We start from the raw sequence: 20,571 nt of genomic DNA, 5'->3' as shown, positions 1-20,571 counted from the left end.
CTGCCTCCAGCTCAGTCTCTCCCCGGAGCTGCCCGGTGGTGCTGGCTGCGGTGGCGCCTCCCGCTCTGGCGTCCCCGAGGCTCTTGGCAGCGGCGGCCCTATCCTCCCTCTCTCTGCAGTATTGGTGGCCGCTTTGGTGGCTCTTTGATTCTCGAGCTAGGGAGCGCTCCCCTGGACCGAATAAGCTTCACAGGTAAGGATGGAGCCCCCGGACAGGACAAGACCCTAGACCCTGGATGTTTCTCCCATACAGCAGGACGCACGGGAGGAGAGTTGCTTTGAAGTGTTCTAAAGGCAGGGATTGAACTTTGCACTTCAAAGTCCTCAAAAAAACTCGATTCCTCCAAAAGGCAGTTCTGTGTTTCAACTTCTGCACAGTTTAATACTGACAGTAACATTGTTTGATTGGAATATAGGAGGAATTCTTCCTTAAGCAGCACCGGAAGGGGTCCTCTTTGTTTTTATGATGCACAGATGCCACTGAAAAGGTGTAAAGGGCATTCCTGGAAAGTCTGCTCTCCTTGAAAGCCTCTCTGGCAGTGTTATTATGAAAGCTAGAGCCCGCTGACCTCCAGAAAGCATCTCCGAAGAAAATTAAAGGATAAGATTTTGAATTTCTTTTAAAATAATTTAAAATATATTAAATTTCCTTTCTGACAGGACACCGGCTCCTCCCTTTTACTTTCATCTCTCATCAACTTGGCTGCACAGGTCATCAAAAAAGAGCAGGGAAAACATTTTTTAAAATGGGAAGGTGAACTGAAATTGGCAAGTCCTGAAGTGGCTTTAAAATACCCTAGCAGATAAAAGGGGTGGGGTAGGTGAAAAAAGATTAGCAAAATATTGATACTTGAAGTTGATTCTCTATTTTAAAATACTTGCCCTTGATTTTGGTGTACTTTAAAATAATTTCTCCTCTACTTCGGTATAGTTGGAAATTTTCTATAATAAGATTTGAAAAGCTGTACAAACACTCCTTTGGACCTTTAACACTGTCATTTATTTGAAAAGAAACTGTCTTATCTAGGTGTTTTTTTTCTCCCTTTTATGAACCCTTCTGACTTCTAAATTTTTTTATTTCAAGTACATTTGTTTCTACAGAGGGTAATAAAAGTCACATTTTGCTGCTTGGAGAGTTATGCTTAGGACCTGGTTTATAATTTAGAAGAATGTTAAAATTCCAGCCGAATAAGACATGTAGGCTTGAAAGTAGTGGCCAAGCATCATATGGAATTTTATTTTTATTAGGAAATATTAGAGGAGTTTCTTTAGTGTGAGAAGAGGTTAGGATTTGGAGACTTCTTTGGGTTTTTCTTCCAAACAGCTTGGAATTCTATACACTTTAAAGAACTTTTTCATGTTTTTAAGTGTGGGATTACTTGGCTTAGTTCATTGTATAATATGTGCTTGTTAGATAAACAATTACTAGTGTGAGTTAATTTTCCCTATTGAGTAAATTTTTTTGTCTTTCTCTGCACAGTGCTCAAATATCCAAGGCAGGCATACTGCATTTTAACAGGATCAGATACAGAATTTTGGAGGCTGAAGTTAGCTCACCTAGGGATGAATTTACTTTGCAGATGAGAAGTTTGAGATTCAGAGCATAGAAGTGGTATACAAGTTATTTTATTACTTGCCTTAACTAAACTTTTTTTTTAAAGCTTCAGATAGGTTAAACTGATGGACGGTTGGCTACATTGTGTTCATAAGATACTTTAAGGCCTGAAAAAGCAGATCTAATGTATTTATAGATTTACTTTGCTTTTCAAAAGCCAACTTGCAGGATATAAAAATAAGCTGGAGCCATGTGTTGCACACTTCCTATGTCAGTGTGAGAGAACCAACAGTTCCCTGGAGACTCCCTTAGTACCGTTCACCCCAAATTTAATTCATACACAGCATAGCCATGGCACAAATTGAGATATATATGTCCTGGAAAAATAGCTAAAATACAAACAGGGGTTTGATTTTTTTATTGTGATGAGAAACAGAAGTTGAGTTTACTGTAAAATAATCAACTGTAACTTTATCATCTCCCTTTCCCTCGAGTACTGCCAAACTTTTAAAGCAGACATTACTTTGTCTCCATTCCTGAACCTCCACTTGAAAATAGTGCTGTGGTATGATATTTTGAACAGGAATTGGCCCATTGTCAATGAACTTTCTTGCTGTTTATTTTCAGCAGAGAATCAGTGGAGAGCTTGGCTTTGGGAGTGGATTATAAAATATTTGATAAACATATGTGAAATATTTGGCAGGTTGAAGATTTTCCTTCGTGTTGAAGTGAATTGCAGCACATTTGGGGGACTATTTAGCAGTGCTGTAGGTCATAGTGGAAGTGTGCTGGCACTGCAGCTGTGTTTGGAAAACTACCTGCCAGAGAATTGTCTGGATGTAGACAGCATTATCAGCCTTCAGTTCATCAGGATGGGGTCTGTGGCCTGTAGGTGGATTTTCTAAATGTGATAAATTCCACATGTGACAACCATTTAGTATATTGTTAGCCAGCTAGGCTTCTCCCCCTTCTGAATCCTACAGGCTTTTAAAATAATTTCTATTTCACAGCTCAGCCACCGTGAACATTGAAATGCTAGACTTCAGATTTGCTATTACCAGGCTAGCTTTGCCATCTAGTGGTAGAAATATGAATAGCAGTCAGATTCCTACCCAGAAAACTAGGAAAGGAATCTTCTTGTGGACTACTGATGTTAAGTAACTTGTGTTTTCCATTTGTGGGTTAAGTGAGGACTTCAGAGATAAAAGAGACCTTGGAAATTTCTATTTCAACTCAGTAGCTAAGGAGAACTATCACAGAGATTCTTAAACAAAGAAATAGACTTTAAAATGATGCACAATATATGGTAAGCCCTCAGTACACATGAACAGCTATTGTCTACTCCATTCCATGCTGGTTGTGCTGTAACAGCAACATCCCATGTCACAGTCAACCTTCTGTTTTTAGTTTAAAAAATTGCATGCCTGTGAAATTTTCGTAAAAATGAAATTTTCTCTAAACCAAACATTCTTTTCCACTTTATATCACTCCATAGTACTTCTTTCTTTCTGAAAATTCAGGGCAAAAAATTTAAAAGCCAGATCTTTCCTTTTAAATGTCTTGCCTTCCACTGATGCCATAACATTACCAAAACTTAGTCACTTAAAACAACACACTATCTTCTGGATATGGTGGCCAGAATTCTGAGGTGGGTTAGCAGGGCTGCTGGAGGTTCTAGGAGAATCTGCTTCACTGTGTTTCAGCTTCTAGCGGCCATCCTGCCCCCTCTGCATCACCCGGACCTCCCTCCATTGTCGTCACTCCTCACTCTTCTCCCTCCTAGTCTCCTTTTAAGAGTCTTCCGATTACATTGAACTCACCAGGGTGTAGAGTCAGGAAGAGACAGTGCAGGATCTCTATGACTCGAGCAGATGGAGTAAAGGAGGAGTCCTGGAGCCCTCAGTGGCTTTTGCAGGCCTTTATTGGGATTTTACTGGGTACACAGCAGACAGGGGTGCCAGGGGGCTGGGAGGCTGGCAGGGCTCCCAGCCCCCAGCAAGTCTTCACTCTGTCTGGACTCTCTGGTGTTCTCTGGTTCTGCGGCTCTGCTCTCTGCTATACTGGTGTGCCTGTGACGCCGCCCTTAAAAGCCCAGTCTTAGCCCAGGTGAATCCCATCTACATATGCCCACACCCTATTCCAGGTGCCCGCCATCAGGCATGCATTCAGGACCACAGGGACCCATCATCTATCCTAATGGCGAGAGGGCAGAAAAGCCTGATACTTTCTTACCTTATCCTACACCTGGGTAACCTATACTAGTCTCATCTTGAACTCCTTAGTTTGAGCTCATTTGCAAAGTCTCTTTTACTATGTAAGGAAGATATTTACGGGTTTGGGAATTAGGATGTGGCATTCTATGGAAGGCATTATTTGGCATACCACAGTGAGATACATAGCAGCTGGAGATGTATGAAGTCCCTTATGAATAGCTACCTGTTTGATTCTCATTATATTAATAATTGCTGGGTTTATTGCTGAGTGCTTATTGTGCTTTGGTCATTGTGCTTATATGTGCCAGTTTCTCACAAAAGTATTCTAAAATATTATCCTAATTTAATGAATGTGGAAAGTAATGTTTGGAGACATTAAGTGACCTTCACAAAGTCAAACATCTAAGAATTTGCCAGTGTACTTAAGTTGGCTTGGCTTTGATGCCTCCATAATCATCAAAATACCCCAGTTCTTACTCTCCACCTTTGTTGTATTAACAACAGTGTTCTTTTCTTTTCTTTTCTTTTTATAGAGGCATGTTTTATTTATTTATTTATTTGTTTGTTTGTTCATTTATACATGCACTGGGTACAGTCAGAAGTACGGGAGGGTGAGAGAATTCACCAGAGCCAGAGCGGGAGCAGAGCAGGCAGAAGTACCGAAGTACACTGCTGAGGGGAGCAGCGGGCGGCAGGAGAGGTCTGTGCGCCATGTGGGACCCTCCTCCGGTGGCTGGGGAGCAGCCGGGGATGGAACCGGCGCCGCAGAGGCTGCGGGCAGCTTCACAACCCAGCGCTCAACCGCTGCGCCACCGGGGAGACCCAATAGTGTTATTTTCTTATCACAGTGATTCCATATTCTTTCAAACTTACACATCACCAGCATTCAGTGGCTCAGTTCAGGATCAACATTCAGTAAGGGCCTAAAGTTGCATTGGAATTGAACTTTATAAAATACCTCTTCTCTGTATCTATTCCTAAATAATAAAGTGACTATTAAAGTTTTTTTCCCCAGGGTTCTCTAAAACATAACCCATTTCTATAGTGCTCGCTTTCCACCTGCTTACTGTCACTAGTAAAGCTCCCCCTCTTCTGTTGTGGCCTTTTGCTCAAGCCAGCACTTCCCCCTGTAGTTATCTAGAACACCTGGGCCAGGCCCCTGTGTTTACCTGTTGTGTGGCAATCATTACTGAGCAGGTGGAGGATAAAAGTGGAGGAGAAGAGTCTGGTGTGTGTTTTCACGTTTACTGTGTGTAACTGCAGGCAGTGGAGTTGAAGGATGGGTGGTTGGGATCATGGTTGGCTAAATAAAAGATAACTTGAAATACTCGTGAAAGGGCAAGTTGTGAAAAGTGGTTGTAAAGGCAGGAATGGGCCACTGAGCAGGTTTTTCTATGATCCCAGCAGATGGGGTGAGGGAGGAGTCAGAGTACTGGAGCCCACAGTGGGTTTTCAGGCTTTTATTGGGATTTACCGGGTACATGGCAGATAGGGGTACTGAGGCCTGCCAGCCTCCCGGCCCCCAACAAGTCTTCACTCTTTTTGGGTTCTCCGGTGTTCTCTCGCGTTCTCTCTGTTTCTCTGCTCTCCTGCTTCTGCTGGCGTCCCGTGACGCCACCCTTAAAAGCCCAATCTTAGCCCAGGTGAATCCCATCTACATATGCCCACACCCTACTCCAGGTGCCCGCCACCAGGCATGCATTTAGGACCACAGGGTTCCATCATCCATCCTAATGGCGGGAGGGCAGAAAAGCCCAATACTTTTTACCTTACCCTACAGTGGTTATACAATCATTAGAGTTTCTTAATGTTAAGGTAGGAGTTGGTTTGGTCCTACAAGTCAATGATCTGACCAGGCAGTCCCTGCCCTACACCAGACTCCAGAAAAAGTTTGACAGGTTAAAGCCAAATTACGTTCCATGACAGGATACTATGATACACATGAATTTGGACAACTGCTTCACTATATAATACAAGGTACCATGTGAAAAGAAAGGCCTGAGTGAGTGTGTGTCTATCACCCAGTAAGGAAAAGCATTTCAGTGCAGATCCTTAGTGGTAAGCCAGCATCCTCACCTGTATACACAATGAAAATAATTCATTTGAAATATTTAATATAGTGAGCTATCATCCAGTCATTTATGAGTTTAGCAACCCTATCTGAGCTCACCTATAAACTTCCCAGGATAAAAAACAAGAAAAGAAAAGAAAGGAAATAGTATTATAATATAAATATACCAAGGTATAGTAAAATTATATATACTTTAAATAGACTCACTCAAAAAGGCACACTTTCACTCTAAGTTGCACCTTCAGAGTAATTTTGACAGTGACTCTGTGACTTTTTAGCTTGAGGGCTTGATGCAGTCCTAGAATTCCTAATAGAGACCCAGGCTATAAATAAGGTACAGGGAATACAGTTTGAATGTTCTGTGGCTGGGTAATGTTTAATCATACTTAACTTGAATAGCAATGAGAAAACTACATTACAAAACCAGTGATAATCGTAGAAATGAGTAATTAGAAAAACATTCATTTGGGAAATCTCTAAAGTGAAACTTGTCCAAAACAAAGAAAAAGGGAGTTTGAGAATGTGTTGGAAACTATCCTGAAATAAAAATATTTGACTGTAAAATTGACTTTTAAGAAAATGAAAAGTGTTGTAGCCATTTCAAAACTATTACGCAGTGGTATTAATTCACCCATTAAGGTAGAAAAATTATAAAAGAACTCATTGTTGAATATGCTCTAGGTTTACTGGTAATTCTTTGAATATAAAATCTCATCTAATGCCCACAAAGATATCACAAGGTAGAAATTATTACTATTCTCACTTTAAAGATGAGGAAATGGAAACTTAGAATTTCATGAACTGTCAAATTCATATATATGCCTAATCAGTGGTAGAGACTTGACTCAAGTTTTCTCAGTCCTTGTTCTGCACAAGTACCCACTACACTGGTGAAGACACTCAACTATTCTAAGTACTATCAGCAACCACATTTCTAAGAAAACAAGCAGGCAGCAGCAGCTCTCCTGCCCATCTGTGGCTATACAGGCATTTCTCTTCACTGACCTCCCTCTGCAAAGCGGCAGAGGCAGCGCTCTCAAGGCTGCCCGCCTGGGGCTATGCAGGTCTCTCTTTTAACAAACCTGTCCCTGTCAGCAGCAGCTCTTTTGGCCCGCTTGCATCATAAAGCATCCTTTACTTCCCTTCCCTTTTTATAATAAAACTGTCCTTCTGAATGTAAAAAGAAGAAAACTAAGCAAACAAAAATAGTAATGGTAAGTTACATCTTACAGTTTTGTGTGATAATTTCTATTACTAATAGACTGGGTACAAGTATGGAATAATATCTGCTCCATCAAAAAGTATTCACCTACATATCCTGGTGTTCTTTTTTAAAATTTTCTTTTCATTTATATATTTTTATATCATTGTTCATTTTTAAGCAGTATTTGCTTGCCCCCCCCTTAGGTGTAGTCCCCATAGAATTTCCTTCACCAGTGCACCCGTGCACCATCACCACAGTCCACTGTGCTCCTCCCTCCCTCCCTCTGATCCCTCTCCCTCCCCCTCCCCTGCAGGATGTCTCAGGTTTATAATTGTCTGTTTGTTTTTGTTTTGTTGTGTTGTGTTTTGTATTGTTATTCCCCACCCGCCATGTCTCATTTGGTTCCCCTCTTCCTCCTATAAGTGAAACTATCTGATATTTTTCTTTTTCCTTCCTGACTTATTTCACTGAGCATAATTCCTTCTAGCTCCATCCATGTTGCTGGGAATGGCATGAGTTTATCTTTTTTGATTGTTGAATAGTATTCCATTGTGTATATATAGTATATATACCACATCTTCCTGATCCAGTCATCTATTTTTGGGCATTTGGGTTGTTTCCAGATTTTACTTATTATAAAAAGTGCTGCAATAAACATAGGGGTATAGATGTTCTTTTGAATCAATGTTTTGTGTCCTTTGGGTAGTTCCCTAGGAGTGGAATTGCTGGGTCATATGGTAGCTCCATTTTCAGTAGTCTGAGGAACCTCTATACAGCTTTGCATAGTGGCTGGACCAGTTTGCACTCCCACCAGCAATGTAGGAGAGTTCCTTTTTCACCACATCCTCCCCAACATTTGTTGTTGCTAGTTTTTTTGATATGTGCCATTCTTACTGGTGTAAGGTGGTATCTCAGTGTGGTTTTCATTTGCATTTCCCTGATTATCAGGGATGTTGAACATTTTTTTCATATGCCTGTTGGCCATTTGCATTTCCTCTTTGGAGAGATGTCTTTTAAGTTCTTCTGCCCATTTCTTGACTGGCATATCCTGATGTTCTTGCTTCCTCCTTAATTCCCTTCCACTCCATAAGTCTCCATGATCAAACCCACAATCAACTATGTGCATGCTGACTCATGGCAGAGAGCATTGATTGCAACCTCACTTTCCACAAAGTTGGAATTTGAAGTCCTAAATCCAAGGCATCTGGAAAGTGACAGTGAAGGTCACAATTATGATGGAACACAGGGAAAGGAGAATTAGCTAAGATATGGGACATTAGAACTTTAAAAGTAGTATACTTCCCCACCAATTGAGATTGTGTCTGTTTAGAACAATAAGTTAGTGTGTTTTGGTAGATGGGCTCATATGTACATGTATTCACTGAACCATGGATTGCTGTATCAGTAAGAGCTATAATTTACATTACATTGACACTTAACTACAGGGCAAACTTAGATTTTCCAACAGAAACTGTCCTTAAACGTGTCCAATTTTAAATTACAGGCTAAATTAAACAGACTCACTAGATCCATGTCCTCTTATTACTGTGATTCTGAGGTCAGATTACAAGGCTCTGTCCCTCCCATGGCCAGGGATAGATGTGGGCATGGCTGTTAGCCTGTGGGACACTGCAGCAGAACTCTCTGAAATGGCAACAGGGCTGGCAAACTGATGCCACTGCAGGGTCTGCAGCATCAGATGTTGGAGGCACTACATCCACAACTTTGTATTTTTTCAGATATTATTAAATCACTTAGGTAAAAGTAAGTTATGTTTTTTTCTTTTTTAAATGGCTGAATCATTATATTAGCAGTTGCTAATATAGGATAATAACAAAGTTCAGAACTTATTTTGTACACACACACACACACAAAACAGACATCATCTGAGACCCATTTGAGCAATCATCCTTGGAGACTGACTTCTGGGGAATGGCTTAAGCTGCTGCCCCAGGACCTTGGCTGCTGCAGTTCTTTTTTGTTGTTGTTGTTTGTTTTTATTTAAAATGTTTATCTTCTGTGAATATGAAAATAACAGTTACTGACATTGGCTGCTGCAGTTCTTAACTGCACTCTCTCAGAATTGTCTGGAAGACCAGAGTGATTATTAACCTGGATAGCTGGAAACTCACCCTGCCCCCTCCTGGAGACTTTTAGGGGCATGTTTGAGAATGAACATTTTATTTATTTTTTTCTTTTTCTTTTATTTTTTTTCCAAACACATGCATTTTAATTTCACTAAAGAGAACAGGTTCAACAGAGCATTAAAGGACATATTACCACAGAGACAAGCCTATGCCAGCATGTCAAATCAGAATATATCCAGGTTACCTTTCTGATTTATGGTCCCACAGCATCTTTCTGCCAGGGTTGAGTCCCAGGATAACAGTGACAGATTATTTCTAAAGGCATATATCCTCCTTCATCTTATCATTATTCTCCAACCATTATAAATAAGTAAAACAACAAAAGGATGATAAAATTAAGAGCTACAAACACAGTATAGCTGTATCACAGTAAAACAAATCCAATCAAAAATCACGTTTCCTAAATGACAAAAAAAAAAAAAAAAAAAAAGACAGTCTGCTTGTATCACAGCACTTGGTCTCCCCAACCCTAGGAGCACCAATTCTTATTATATACATCTACTTTTTTTTATTTTTATTTTTATAACTTTTTTTTTTATAAAGGCATGTTTTATTTATTTATTTGTTTGGTTGTTTTGTTTATACATGCACTGGGTACAGTCAGAAGCGCGGGAGGGTGAGAGAATTCACCAGAACCAGAGCAGGGAGCAGAGCAGGCAGACTGATGAAGTACACTGCTGAGGGGAGCAGCGGGCGGCAGGAGAGGTCTGCGCGCCATGTAGGACCCTCCTCCGGTGGCCGGGGAGCAGCCGGGGATTGAACCGGCACCACAGAGGCCGCGGGCAGCTTCGCAACCCAACGCTCAACCGCTGTGCCACTGGGGAGGACCTATACGTCTACTTTAAAGAGTTCCCAGGTGGTGCTGTCTGTGGACTACAAGCTGGGCACTCCTTCTCATAATAGATTATTTTACAATGAGCAAGTACAGAATTTTATTAACAAACTATTAACATTCTTGGAACCTGTTTATGTTTCATTTTAAGTCCAAGGGCAGGAATATACCATTACCCCAGCTCCAAGGAATCAGATGGAGCAGTTACCCCTACAACAATATTAATCTTTTTGTGCTAGCCAGACCCGTCAACTGATTAAATGAGTCCACCCATACTAGGGAGAGTAATTTGCTTTGCTCAGTATACCAACAAATACTAATCTCATGCAACAACTTCACAGCACACCAGAATAATGTTTGCTCAAGTATGGGGGTACCCTGTGGTTCAGTTAAATTGACACATGAAATGAACCATTACCTGTGTCCTTCTTTAAAGTCTGCCTGCAGAATTATGGCACAGGTGCATATTTTATTTAGTAAAGGAAAGGGGAATTTATGTATTTGAGATTCATATTCTTGTAGTAAAATATCATTTGCTCTGTGTCACTTAAAATTTGCATTTTGTCTTTCTAGTTCCTGAAAAGGCAAAAAAGATGCAAGACTGGACAAACTGTACTAAAATAAAATAAAACCAAACTGGAGGGAAAAAATCATGATTTAGACATCTGCTCTTTTGCCTAGACATGCCTTCCACACATGAATTACCCCACAGATCATTTGTATCAGTGTTAAAATATACCAAGTGATCATATATATTTTTCAATGTAGATATTTGACTGATTTTCAGTCACTACTGTAATACTATATTAAGGACACAATGGATAGCTGTTACTATATAGGGTTAAGTGAAAAGCCAATCAAAAAAAATTTGTATATCATTACTCTACAGAAAAATGCACTGTCTCCAAAATAAAACAAATAAAAGCTATTTAGAAAACAATCCAATCCAATATTAACCAGAATCACTGTTACTCAGCGTTCAAGAATAAGCAGATTTGAAAATGGAAATTATAAAGCTTCTAGGTAATTTTGCTGATGCTGGTAAAGACTATTCTAAATTTTATAGTATGTTCAAATGTATGATGATTAAAATTGTCATTGGTGATTGTTTAATCACTGTTTAAATAATAATACTGTTTAATACAGTTTAAATAATAAAAAGGCTAATGTAGATGTTTTTGTTTTCTCAAATGAGTGTAATTAAATTCTGTACTTGTATAGACAAACTGTTTTATAAAGGGATGCCCATATTTAACTGTATCAGAGACAACTTTTGCTTTTTTATGCCAGTACACTGGATCCCACTGGTTGTGGGCCATTCCTAAAATCCCTCACTAGCTTTCTTTTCCATGCAAAAATAGCTTTCAAAGAGTGACTGAGAGTGGAGGTATTATAGGAGTAATCTAACTTTGAATTGCCTTTGCTTTATGTAAAGTACAAATTATGATCGTGTTTCCCCATTTTATAAGGGTTTATGTTTATAAAAACTGAAGCAGGACAACAGAATATGAGCCTATTTATTTATTTATTTATTAAATATTAAAACCTCTTCTTTTAGAATGTTATCTGGTGATTTCAGTTGGACCATCAATCAGCTTGGTTTGCAAATCACAGTTCAGGGAAATTCACTGTCTTCCACTGAATGATTTTTTGAGTTCTGTGTTATATTTACACTCTTGAGATTAAAAAAAAAAATTATCATCTCTGCTTTTAAGAGCTAAATGGAAGGAAAATGCCAGGAACCTGCTCCTGTCCTTCTAAATCATCTGGAAATATAGTTATAAAAAACCTTGGTAGGGAGAGTTTGGCTTAGGCAACAGAGGACTCCACTTTGTGACCCATCATACTCTCTCAAGCACTGCACTGTATGGGAAAGCAAAAGTGGAGGTGGCAGTGGGAATAAAAGGAGGTGGGGTAAGGCTGGCAGAGGAAGGTTGGGTGAAAACAGGCTACTGATTTTGGAAGTCTGTATGAGCCCAATTATTACATACAAGCAAGATGAAAGAAGGACCCCTATTTGTGTTGAAGGTACATTTGACCACCCAAGACATAAAAGGGTAAGTAGCATTTAAGAATAAAACATTGTAAAGTTTCATCTTTTTTTCTATTTTTAAGGACAAAATAGAAGAACCAAATGGAAAATATGCTATTTTGGTTGATATTTTTCACCTTTGGGTGTCTTCTCGTTGATGGATCTGAAATGGAACAGGATTTTATGTGGCCCTTGAGTACAATACCCCGGGTTGTCAGTGAAAGGACTTTCCATCTTACCAGCCCCACATTTGAGGCAGAAGCTAAGATGGTGTTAAACCCAGTGTGTGGCATCGAATGCCACAAAGAACTCCCAGCCCCCAGCCTCTCTGACCTGGAAGACTCTCTTTCATACGAGACTGTCTTTGAGAATGGTACCAGGACCTTGACCAGAGTAAAAGTGCAAGGTTTGGTCCTTGAGCCAACTCAAAATATCACAAGAGGAGCATCTGTTCGGAGAAAGAGGCAGGTGTATGGCACAGACAGCAGGTTCAGTATCTTGGACAAGAGATTCTTGACCAACTTCCCTTTCAATACAGCTGTGAAGCTCTCCACGGGCTGCAGTGGTGTCCTTGTCTCCCCCAGTCACGTTCTAACAGCTGCCCACTGTGTTCACGATGGAAAGGACTATATCAAAGGGAGCAAAAAGCTAAGGGTAGGTTTGTTGAAGATGAGAAATAAAGCTGGTGGCAAAAGACGTAGGGGTTCTAAGAGAGGCAGGAGAGAAGCCACCGGTGGTGACGAAAGAAGGACCAAGGAGACTCTGAAGGTGAGCACCACTGCGGGAAGAGGAAGGGAACCTGGCCGGGCTGGGAGAGTGGCTGAAGGGAGGCCCTCCTTCCAGTGGACCCGCGTCAAGAACACACACATTCCCAAAGGCTGGGCGAGAGGAGGGAGGGGCGGCGCTGCCTTGGACTATGACTATGCTCTTCTGGAGCTGAAGCGAGCTCACAAAAAGAAATACATGGAACTGGGCATCAGCCCCACCATCAAGAAACTGCCCGGCGGAATGATCCACTTCTCAGGATTTGATCGCGACAGGGCAGATCAGTTAGTCTACCGGTTTTGCAGTGTGTCAGATGAATCCAGTGATCTCCTCTATCAATACTGCGATGCCGAGTCGGGCTCCACGGGATCTGGGGTCTATCTGCGTCTGAAAGAGCCGGACAGAAAGAATTGGAAGCGCAAAATCATTGCGGTCTATTCAGGCCACCAGTGGGTGGATGTCCACGGTGTTCAGAAAGACTACAACGTGGCAGTGCGCATCACGCCCCTCAAGTATGCCCAGATTTGCCTCTGGATTCATGGGAATGATGCCAATTGTACACAGGGCTGACAGAAGCCCCCAACGAGGTCGTGGATTATCTAAACTTCACAGAAAACCAGTTTTGATTATAGTAGCTAGGTCACTTCATAGGTTATTCTTGGACATGAACGCTATTAGCAGTTCATTTTTATAAACACTTTTTTCAAAATTAGGGCATTTTCATGTTAAAAAATGTTTAGGTACAGATATTGAAACTAGGTGCACACTTCAAAGCCAAGTATAATTCTTTATATGGTGGTAAGTTTCATTTGTGGGGAAAGTTTTCTTTCTTTCTACCTTCTTAAATCTTCAAGCTGGTGCTATAAGTAACATGCAATTTCTCCATGGTCTTATGCTCAGGGCCCTGCACTAAGAAGAACTTAATAGGATGCCAGTTGCAAATTAAATATGAACCCACACAGAGAGAGACAGCACCACACTTAGAATCAGGTCAGAGATAACACAGCACACAGTCTGTGCTACTTCATGTGGACCCATTCAGCTCACACCTTCAGTGATTATATTGAGCTTTCTGTTGGGTCTGAGAAACTTCAGAACAACAAGCTTTATAAACAAAACTATTAACTTTTGCTGATTTTAAAAATCCACTGAGGTATTATTTAAAAACAAGAGAAATGCTTTCTACTATAAAATAAAGGTACTTGAAAAACAGGGAAGCGGAGATACTTTAAGAGCTCCAATTTTTATTTAATATGCAAAACATGGGCTTTTCATTTATGCATAAGACAGTTTAAAAGTTATAAATGAGCAAACCTTGAAACACACCAATTTATGCTATACATTCCCCTATATATGAACATTTTATATTTTTAGTTCAAGGAATTGTTTTTTTTTTGAAGAGATCCTTTTAACTCCTGGACAAAATTACGCTTTCTCATAGGGTCACAAGTATATTATACTGATGAATTTTTTGATTAGTAATTTTAAATATGTCCTAAAAATGGCTCTACTCTACAAATACAATTTTAAAAAGAAGATTCTTTAAAATGATTATTGTTGATGATTTATTTAGAGTAGGAACCAAGACCACTTGCTCTGGCCATTATGTGGACAGACCCAGCATCTGTCCTGGGGCAAAACGCATGATTTTTCTCTGCATCTTTGTCAACAACTTGTTGGAAGTCTTTTTATTTGCCATTCTCATGGGTGTGAGATGGTATCTCGTTGTGTAAACTACCCGGATCCTTAACCATTAAAATGTTTGTTTTGGAATGTTAATGTGTATTATTGAAAGTTCAGAATTTATCATACAACCACACCCAATTTATGTATACACTTAGCACTATGGCATGTAGACACAGCAACTATGGTATAATGGCAAAAATTCAGGATGTGGTATAAAATACCTCTAATTGTTTGATCATAGTAGACTGCCCTGAATAAAGCAAATGTTCAGCAAATAGAATATGCGATTAGTTGTATTTAGTATAATAGAAATTATGTAATTGAAAGACTGGAATTTCCTAAGAAATCAACAACCATTTATCCCACAAGAATGAGTGTGTGTATTGTGCACAGATTGGGATTATGGTGATGCAAGTCATTGAAATTAATCATCAGCCCTACCTCCTTTATGTTACTCCTAAACTTCCAGCTTATTGGGTTTCCCTACCTACAGAATGTTTTTCTAAGAACTGCCTATTAAGGAGCTTATCTCTTCTTAGCTAGACATGCAATTCAGAGGTTTCCCAAGAATGATTCTCAAAGTTCTGAGGCTTCTGGAAGGAGGAGCCTTTTTTCTTTTTTAATTTTTCTTTCCTTTTTTTTTTAAAAAAAGATTTATTTATTTATACAAGCACTGGGTAGTCAGACATGCGGGAGGGTGAGAGAAGATTCACCAGAGCCAGAGCAGGGAACAGAACAGGCAGACGAAATACACTGCTGAGGGGAGCAGTGGGCGCAGCAGGAGAGGTCTGCATGCCATGTGGGACCCTCACCGGTGGCCGGGGATCTAACCAGCGCTGCAGAGGCTGCAGGCAGCTTCGCAGCCCAGCGCTCAATCACTGTGCCCCCCAGGAGGCCCAGGAGCCTTTTTCTAAGCATTCTTTCCTTACTAGACCTTCTACCCCCATTAATTGACAAGTCAAGACTATGCGATTTTTGTTTTACTTAGAACTTAAACTACAACTATTGACCCAGATATCAGATCACAAATCAAGATAAATCTCAGGGTACTGGAGAAAAGAATGCACTAGTACACAGTGCAAAGATCTGGGGAGGGGGGGATGATTTTTTTCCTTAGAAAACTTTGTAGCTAACCTTCTTAAGAGATGCAATTTCAAATTTTTTTTTTGCAATGCATAACAAAGGTGCTGTTTATTTTTTTCTTTTAAAAATCCATATGGGCTTGGTGCCAAGATTCTACTGACAATCAAAAGTACCAGTTTATCAAGCAATTGCCTAAAAATAAAAGCATGTTATTTTTGAGACAGAACTTAATTTAGTATTCCGCCACTGCACTTAGAACATTTAATTTAAAAAGGTTTCTTTGTAGCCTGGAAAACAAGCGAGACTATTGTACCCACCAAATGGGCAGCTGTGCCACTGCATGTAGACTGGCATATGACTGATGTGGCTCTATGAAGGGATGTCCTGGGCAGTCACTGATACACATATAATAGCAACAATCTCCTGTACATACTCTCAAATTAAAGTTTGGTTTTTGGTAGAAACTAGATATCATAAACACTATATGGAGCACCTTTTTATGATCAGTAACTAAATGTCTTAGTTTTTAGACTAGAGAAAAACATATTCTTTATGGCTTTCCTATTTTGAAATATTCAAAAAATTTCCTCTTTTGCTGGAATCATTTATACAATGCAAAGAGAGAGATGCACTGTGAGTCAGTGTGAGTCAGACATATATTTTAAAAAAACAGTGTGAAAAAGATGAAGTAAGTATCATGTGCTGATGGAACACATTTGAGAACAATTACCTCCATGAGGGTGGGCATCTGTGATGAAAAGAAAGTGTTCTTAGAGGAAGTAGGTTTTGAAGAATGAGTTGAAATTTGCCAGACTATCAGTGGGGAACTTGGGGGAAGTGGAGGGCATTTAGGGATTAGAAACAGCTTATGCAAAGGTATAAAGTGTGACAATGCACTTTGTATTTAAGATATACTATTTGGGGATTGCTGCTATAGGAGGTTAGCACTTCCTGGTGGCAAACCATGGAAAGCTAGAGCTCTTTCGAGCCAGAACTCTAGCAGACCAGGAAACACTTTGAATGGTTTGTTAGAGACCTTAGAGCATGATCACTAAGATGATTGTCTCCCCTCTTTTGGTTAGGAGAGGAAGCTTCTAACCCTGCCCCTTTGTGGGACACTGTTCACAGGCCTGGATTCAGTTCCCAGGCTATGGCCTTTCATAAGCTTTTTGCTCAAGATTATCTCCCTCCTCCAGCCCTAATGGCTGCAACTGCACTCATTGCTTGTCCCCTCTGAATATTTTTAATTTCAATAGCATCTTCCACCTCTATTATCACTAAATATTTTATTTTATTAAAAAAATCATTGTAAATACACAAAATATACTTATTAAAACTTTTTCAAGTAGAAACAATTATAATTCTACTACTGTCCAAAAGCATCTATCACATTAGCATCTTCCATTTTTTTCTTAAAAAGTATCATTAGATATTGGAGCTAGGTCAGAGCAGAAGTCTCTAAGAAATCAAGCCTGAGGTAGGTGTTGTTTCTGCTCTACTCATACGTTTAAAATTTTTAACATTTAATACTCTAGTGATTGAACTTTAATACCAAATATTCCAATTATTGACTATTCTTATACTTCTGTCTCCTTCATCTTTTAGTGTCACAACTGTAAATAAATGGCAAAGTCTAGTTTAAACAACCGCCCATGTAGCGACAGCCCATGGGATGCAGTGGTTGGAAAATTCAACTGTAATAGCAATTTTAAGTAACAATTTAAAAAAGTAACAACAGGAGTATTTATCAAGCGCTATTTTATGCCAAGCACTCTACATGTATTATCTTATTAAACAGTAAGTATGTAAATGGAAATTTTATATCCATTTTATAGACAAAAAACTAAAGAAAAGTTAGGTAACTTGACGAAGATAATAGTGGGTGGTGGAGCAGCAGTTCCCCTCCTCACAATGTGACCCTGGAGTTCCTGTAAAGTCTCAGTATACTTAAAAAGTAACATGGAGTGCCTCCCCTGGTGGTGCAGCAGTTGAGCGCTGGGCTGCGAAGCTGCCCGCAGGCTCTGCAGCGCAGGTTCGATCCCCAGCCACCAGCGAGGGTCCCACATGGCACGACAGACCTCTCCTGCCGTGACCGCTTCTCCCCTCAGCAGTGTACTTCGGTCCTTCTGCCTGCTCTGCTCCCCGCTCTGGCTCTGGTGAATTCTCTCACCCTCCCATGCTTCTGACTGTACCCAGTGCTTGTATTAAAAAAAAAAAAAAAGTAACATGGAGTATGTTGATTTTGTATCCTGAAGCAATATTTATAATAGCTAAGATATGGAAACAACATAAATGCTCCAAAACAGATGACTGGATTAAAAAGATGAGGTATATACACACAATGGAATACTATTCAGCAGTCAAAAAAGATGAACACACGCCATTTGCAGCAAAATGGATAGAGCTGGAAGGGATTGTGCTCAGTGAAATAAGTCAGAAGGAAAAATATCAGATGGTTTCATTTATAGGAGAAATATAGGAGAACCAAACAAAGGATCAGGAAAAAAACAAAAACAAAACTAGCAAGCCAAAGATAAATCAGAGACATTCAGCAGGGGAGGGGGAGGGAAAGGAATCATAACAGGGGAGGGAAGAGCCCAAGAGACTATGGTGATGGTTAATGGGTGACTTGGTGGTGGGAATTCTATGGGGATTACACCCAAGAGGAACAACAATGTAAAACAAACACACACACACACACACACAAAATTAAAAAAGTAAAGCATGGTGGCTAAAAAAAGAAGAAAAGTAACATGGAAGTGGTGGAGGTGGGCATTTGGAAAACACAAAACAGAAAATAGTGGTGGTAATGGAGTTATTATACACACACATATACACATACATGTGCATGCCTGCATACAATGCAATCTATTAATCATCAATAGTATTTTTTCCCCTCTTTCAAAAAACATGAGAACACTTTCAGATTTAAAGAAGCTACTCTCAAAGGGTGGTCTGAGCATTCCTGAGGATCCAGAGACCCTTTCTAAGTCTGTAAGGTCAACGTTATTTTTATAACAGTACTGTGAATTCCAAACTATTTTCATAATGATAGTAAGACACTTATTTTCCCACAAGCATGTTCACGGTGGAATTTTCCAGTGACTGCATGCCATGGGCTATTGCCACAGGATAAAGGCAGAAGCAGATGTGAGAATGCAGCTGTGTTCTGTTAAGTTTAACATTAAAGAGATGCAAAGATGGCAAAACAATGCCAGTCTCCTGAATTATTTTTTTGAAATTAGTCTTTTACACAAATATTTATGTTAATGTGTAATGGCTTTAATATTTTTATTTTTAAATTAAACACTTAAAAATTTTGGTGTTAATTCCTAACATAGTATTAACAGGCATTTTCCATATAAACAAAAACTTTTAGAGGTCCTCAATAAATTTTAAAAGTGCAAAGGGTTCCTGAGACCAAAGGGTTTGAAAATCTCTTGTCTATGAATCAGAGAATAAGTATAGAATTAACTGTAGAATACCTTTACGTTTCAGAGTTGTTTGAATATACATGTCATCAGTAGAAATGAACTCAATTTGATTAAGTGTTGCGGTTTTGAGATTTTAGCCAAGGTTAATTACCAGTCATTAAATACTCCTTCATGCACTGTCACACACAGAGATCTGAATAATGTATCCAGGAGTAAAAATTCTAAGAGCAAAGCTGTAAAATTTTATCATAGCCCAAGAAGAATAATGATAAACCATAATGAAACCGATTGCATAAAAAATAAAAAACAGTGTGATTTTTCAAATAATACTGGTTTTTGATGTTCAACAAGGAATTCTACAAAAGAAACACTAATCACTGCTGCAAGATTATCATCTTTTCCACCAATAAAAATTTAGAGATCAATTATAAATCATTTCTATTTAGGAGCAAAAAGAGGCCTTCACAAAATTTGTCCTTCTGTGAACTGAGTTCTCATTTCTCATGTCCATTCCTTTACTCCTTTTCTGAGCCCTATGACCCTACTCCAAATTCTTTGGTCTTTATTCTTTTTTTTTTAAGGTATAATAAATAACATAAAAGAGAAAAAAAGGGGACAATGCAATACTGAAACACTTGTAATTATTTTATTATATAAAAAAGTGATTCAAATGTTCAAGATGAGTTTTTGTTCTTATATTACAATAAACTGACAGAGCTATTAAAATTCTAATAACATTTGACAATAAATGTACTATATGAGAGTTCTATAGTAATTAGGAATATGATCATAGCCAGCAATATCCAGGCAGATGAAGAGACCTTGAAGAACTAGTGTAATTGAATTCATACCTCAGGTACTTACCTGGAATAGACTGAAGTACTAGTTGCTGAGGATAAGAGGAGGAGGAGATGCTTCACCCAGAGTAGATGCCACCTTCACAGCTGATTAATATGCAACCTGTTAAGTGACATCTAGGCTGATGAAAGTTCTGTTCTGAGAAGCATGGGGTGGGCATCCATGATGGACAAATGGGGCTTAGCTGCACTGGGAGGGCGGGTGTGCTGCTCTCATGCAGAGGGCCCTGTGTGGGCTAGCACAGTGCATGGTGGCCCCTTGTATGAGTAGTGGTGTGCTCAGCATGTAATGGTGTGTATGCATATTTGTGTGTGCCTGTAGGAGGCAGGTTGAACCAGACGTGAGCTTACAAAAGGACACTCACTATGTGAAGGAACATTACGGGTAAATTGGACTTGTGCTGAAAATTATCCAGAAGTTAGGTTTTTGAGTACCCAAAGGATCTCATGTCACATCTTGTCTGTAAGATATTTCTCCTACAAGGACGGCAAAAACACCACAGCAAGGTTCCAGGGTCACATTTTAAAATAATGCTCTTATAGCTTCACTTACTAAGAGCTCATATAACCACATGGGCCATTCAACAAAGTGGAAAAGCTAATTAAAAATGCAATATTAAACCTAAAATTATTTATCAATATAAGCTAAAACACATTACAATTATACCCACCATGTAACACATGATCAAAAT

General features: G+C 39.4%; 1 protein-coding gene across 1 annotated transcript; it reads left to right on the top strand.

Moving 5' to 3' along the window:
• Positions 1 to 12,156: 12,156 nt before the first annotated feature.
• On the top strand, positions 12,157 to 13,406 carry PRSS35 (serine protease 35; the record flags this gene model as incomplete). Its single annotated transcript, XM_084227949.1, has 1 exon — positions 12,157 to 13,406. The coding sequence occupies one exon, from the start codon at positions 12,157 to 12,159 to the stop codon at positions 13,387 to 13,389; it is 1,233 nt and encodes a 410-aa protein (XP_084084075.1). The 3' UTR covers positions 13,390 to 13,406.
• Between the last annotated feature and the right edge of the window lie 7,165 nt (positions 13,407 to 20,571).

The sequence above is a fragment of the Talpa europaea genome, assembly GCF_964194135.1.
Source record: "Talpa europaea genome assembly, chromosome: 2".
In the NCBI taxonomy this organism is placed as follows: Eukaryota; Metazoa; Chordata; class Mammalia; order Eulipotyphla; family Talpidae; genus Talpa; species Talpa europaea.
The sequence above is the reverse complement of the archived record's forward strand: the minus strand, read 5'-3'. Positions and strand labels throughout refer to the sequence as shown.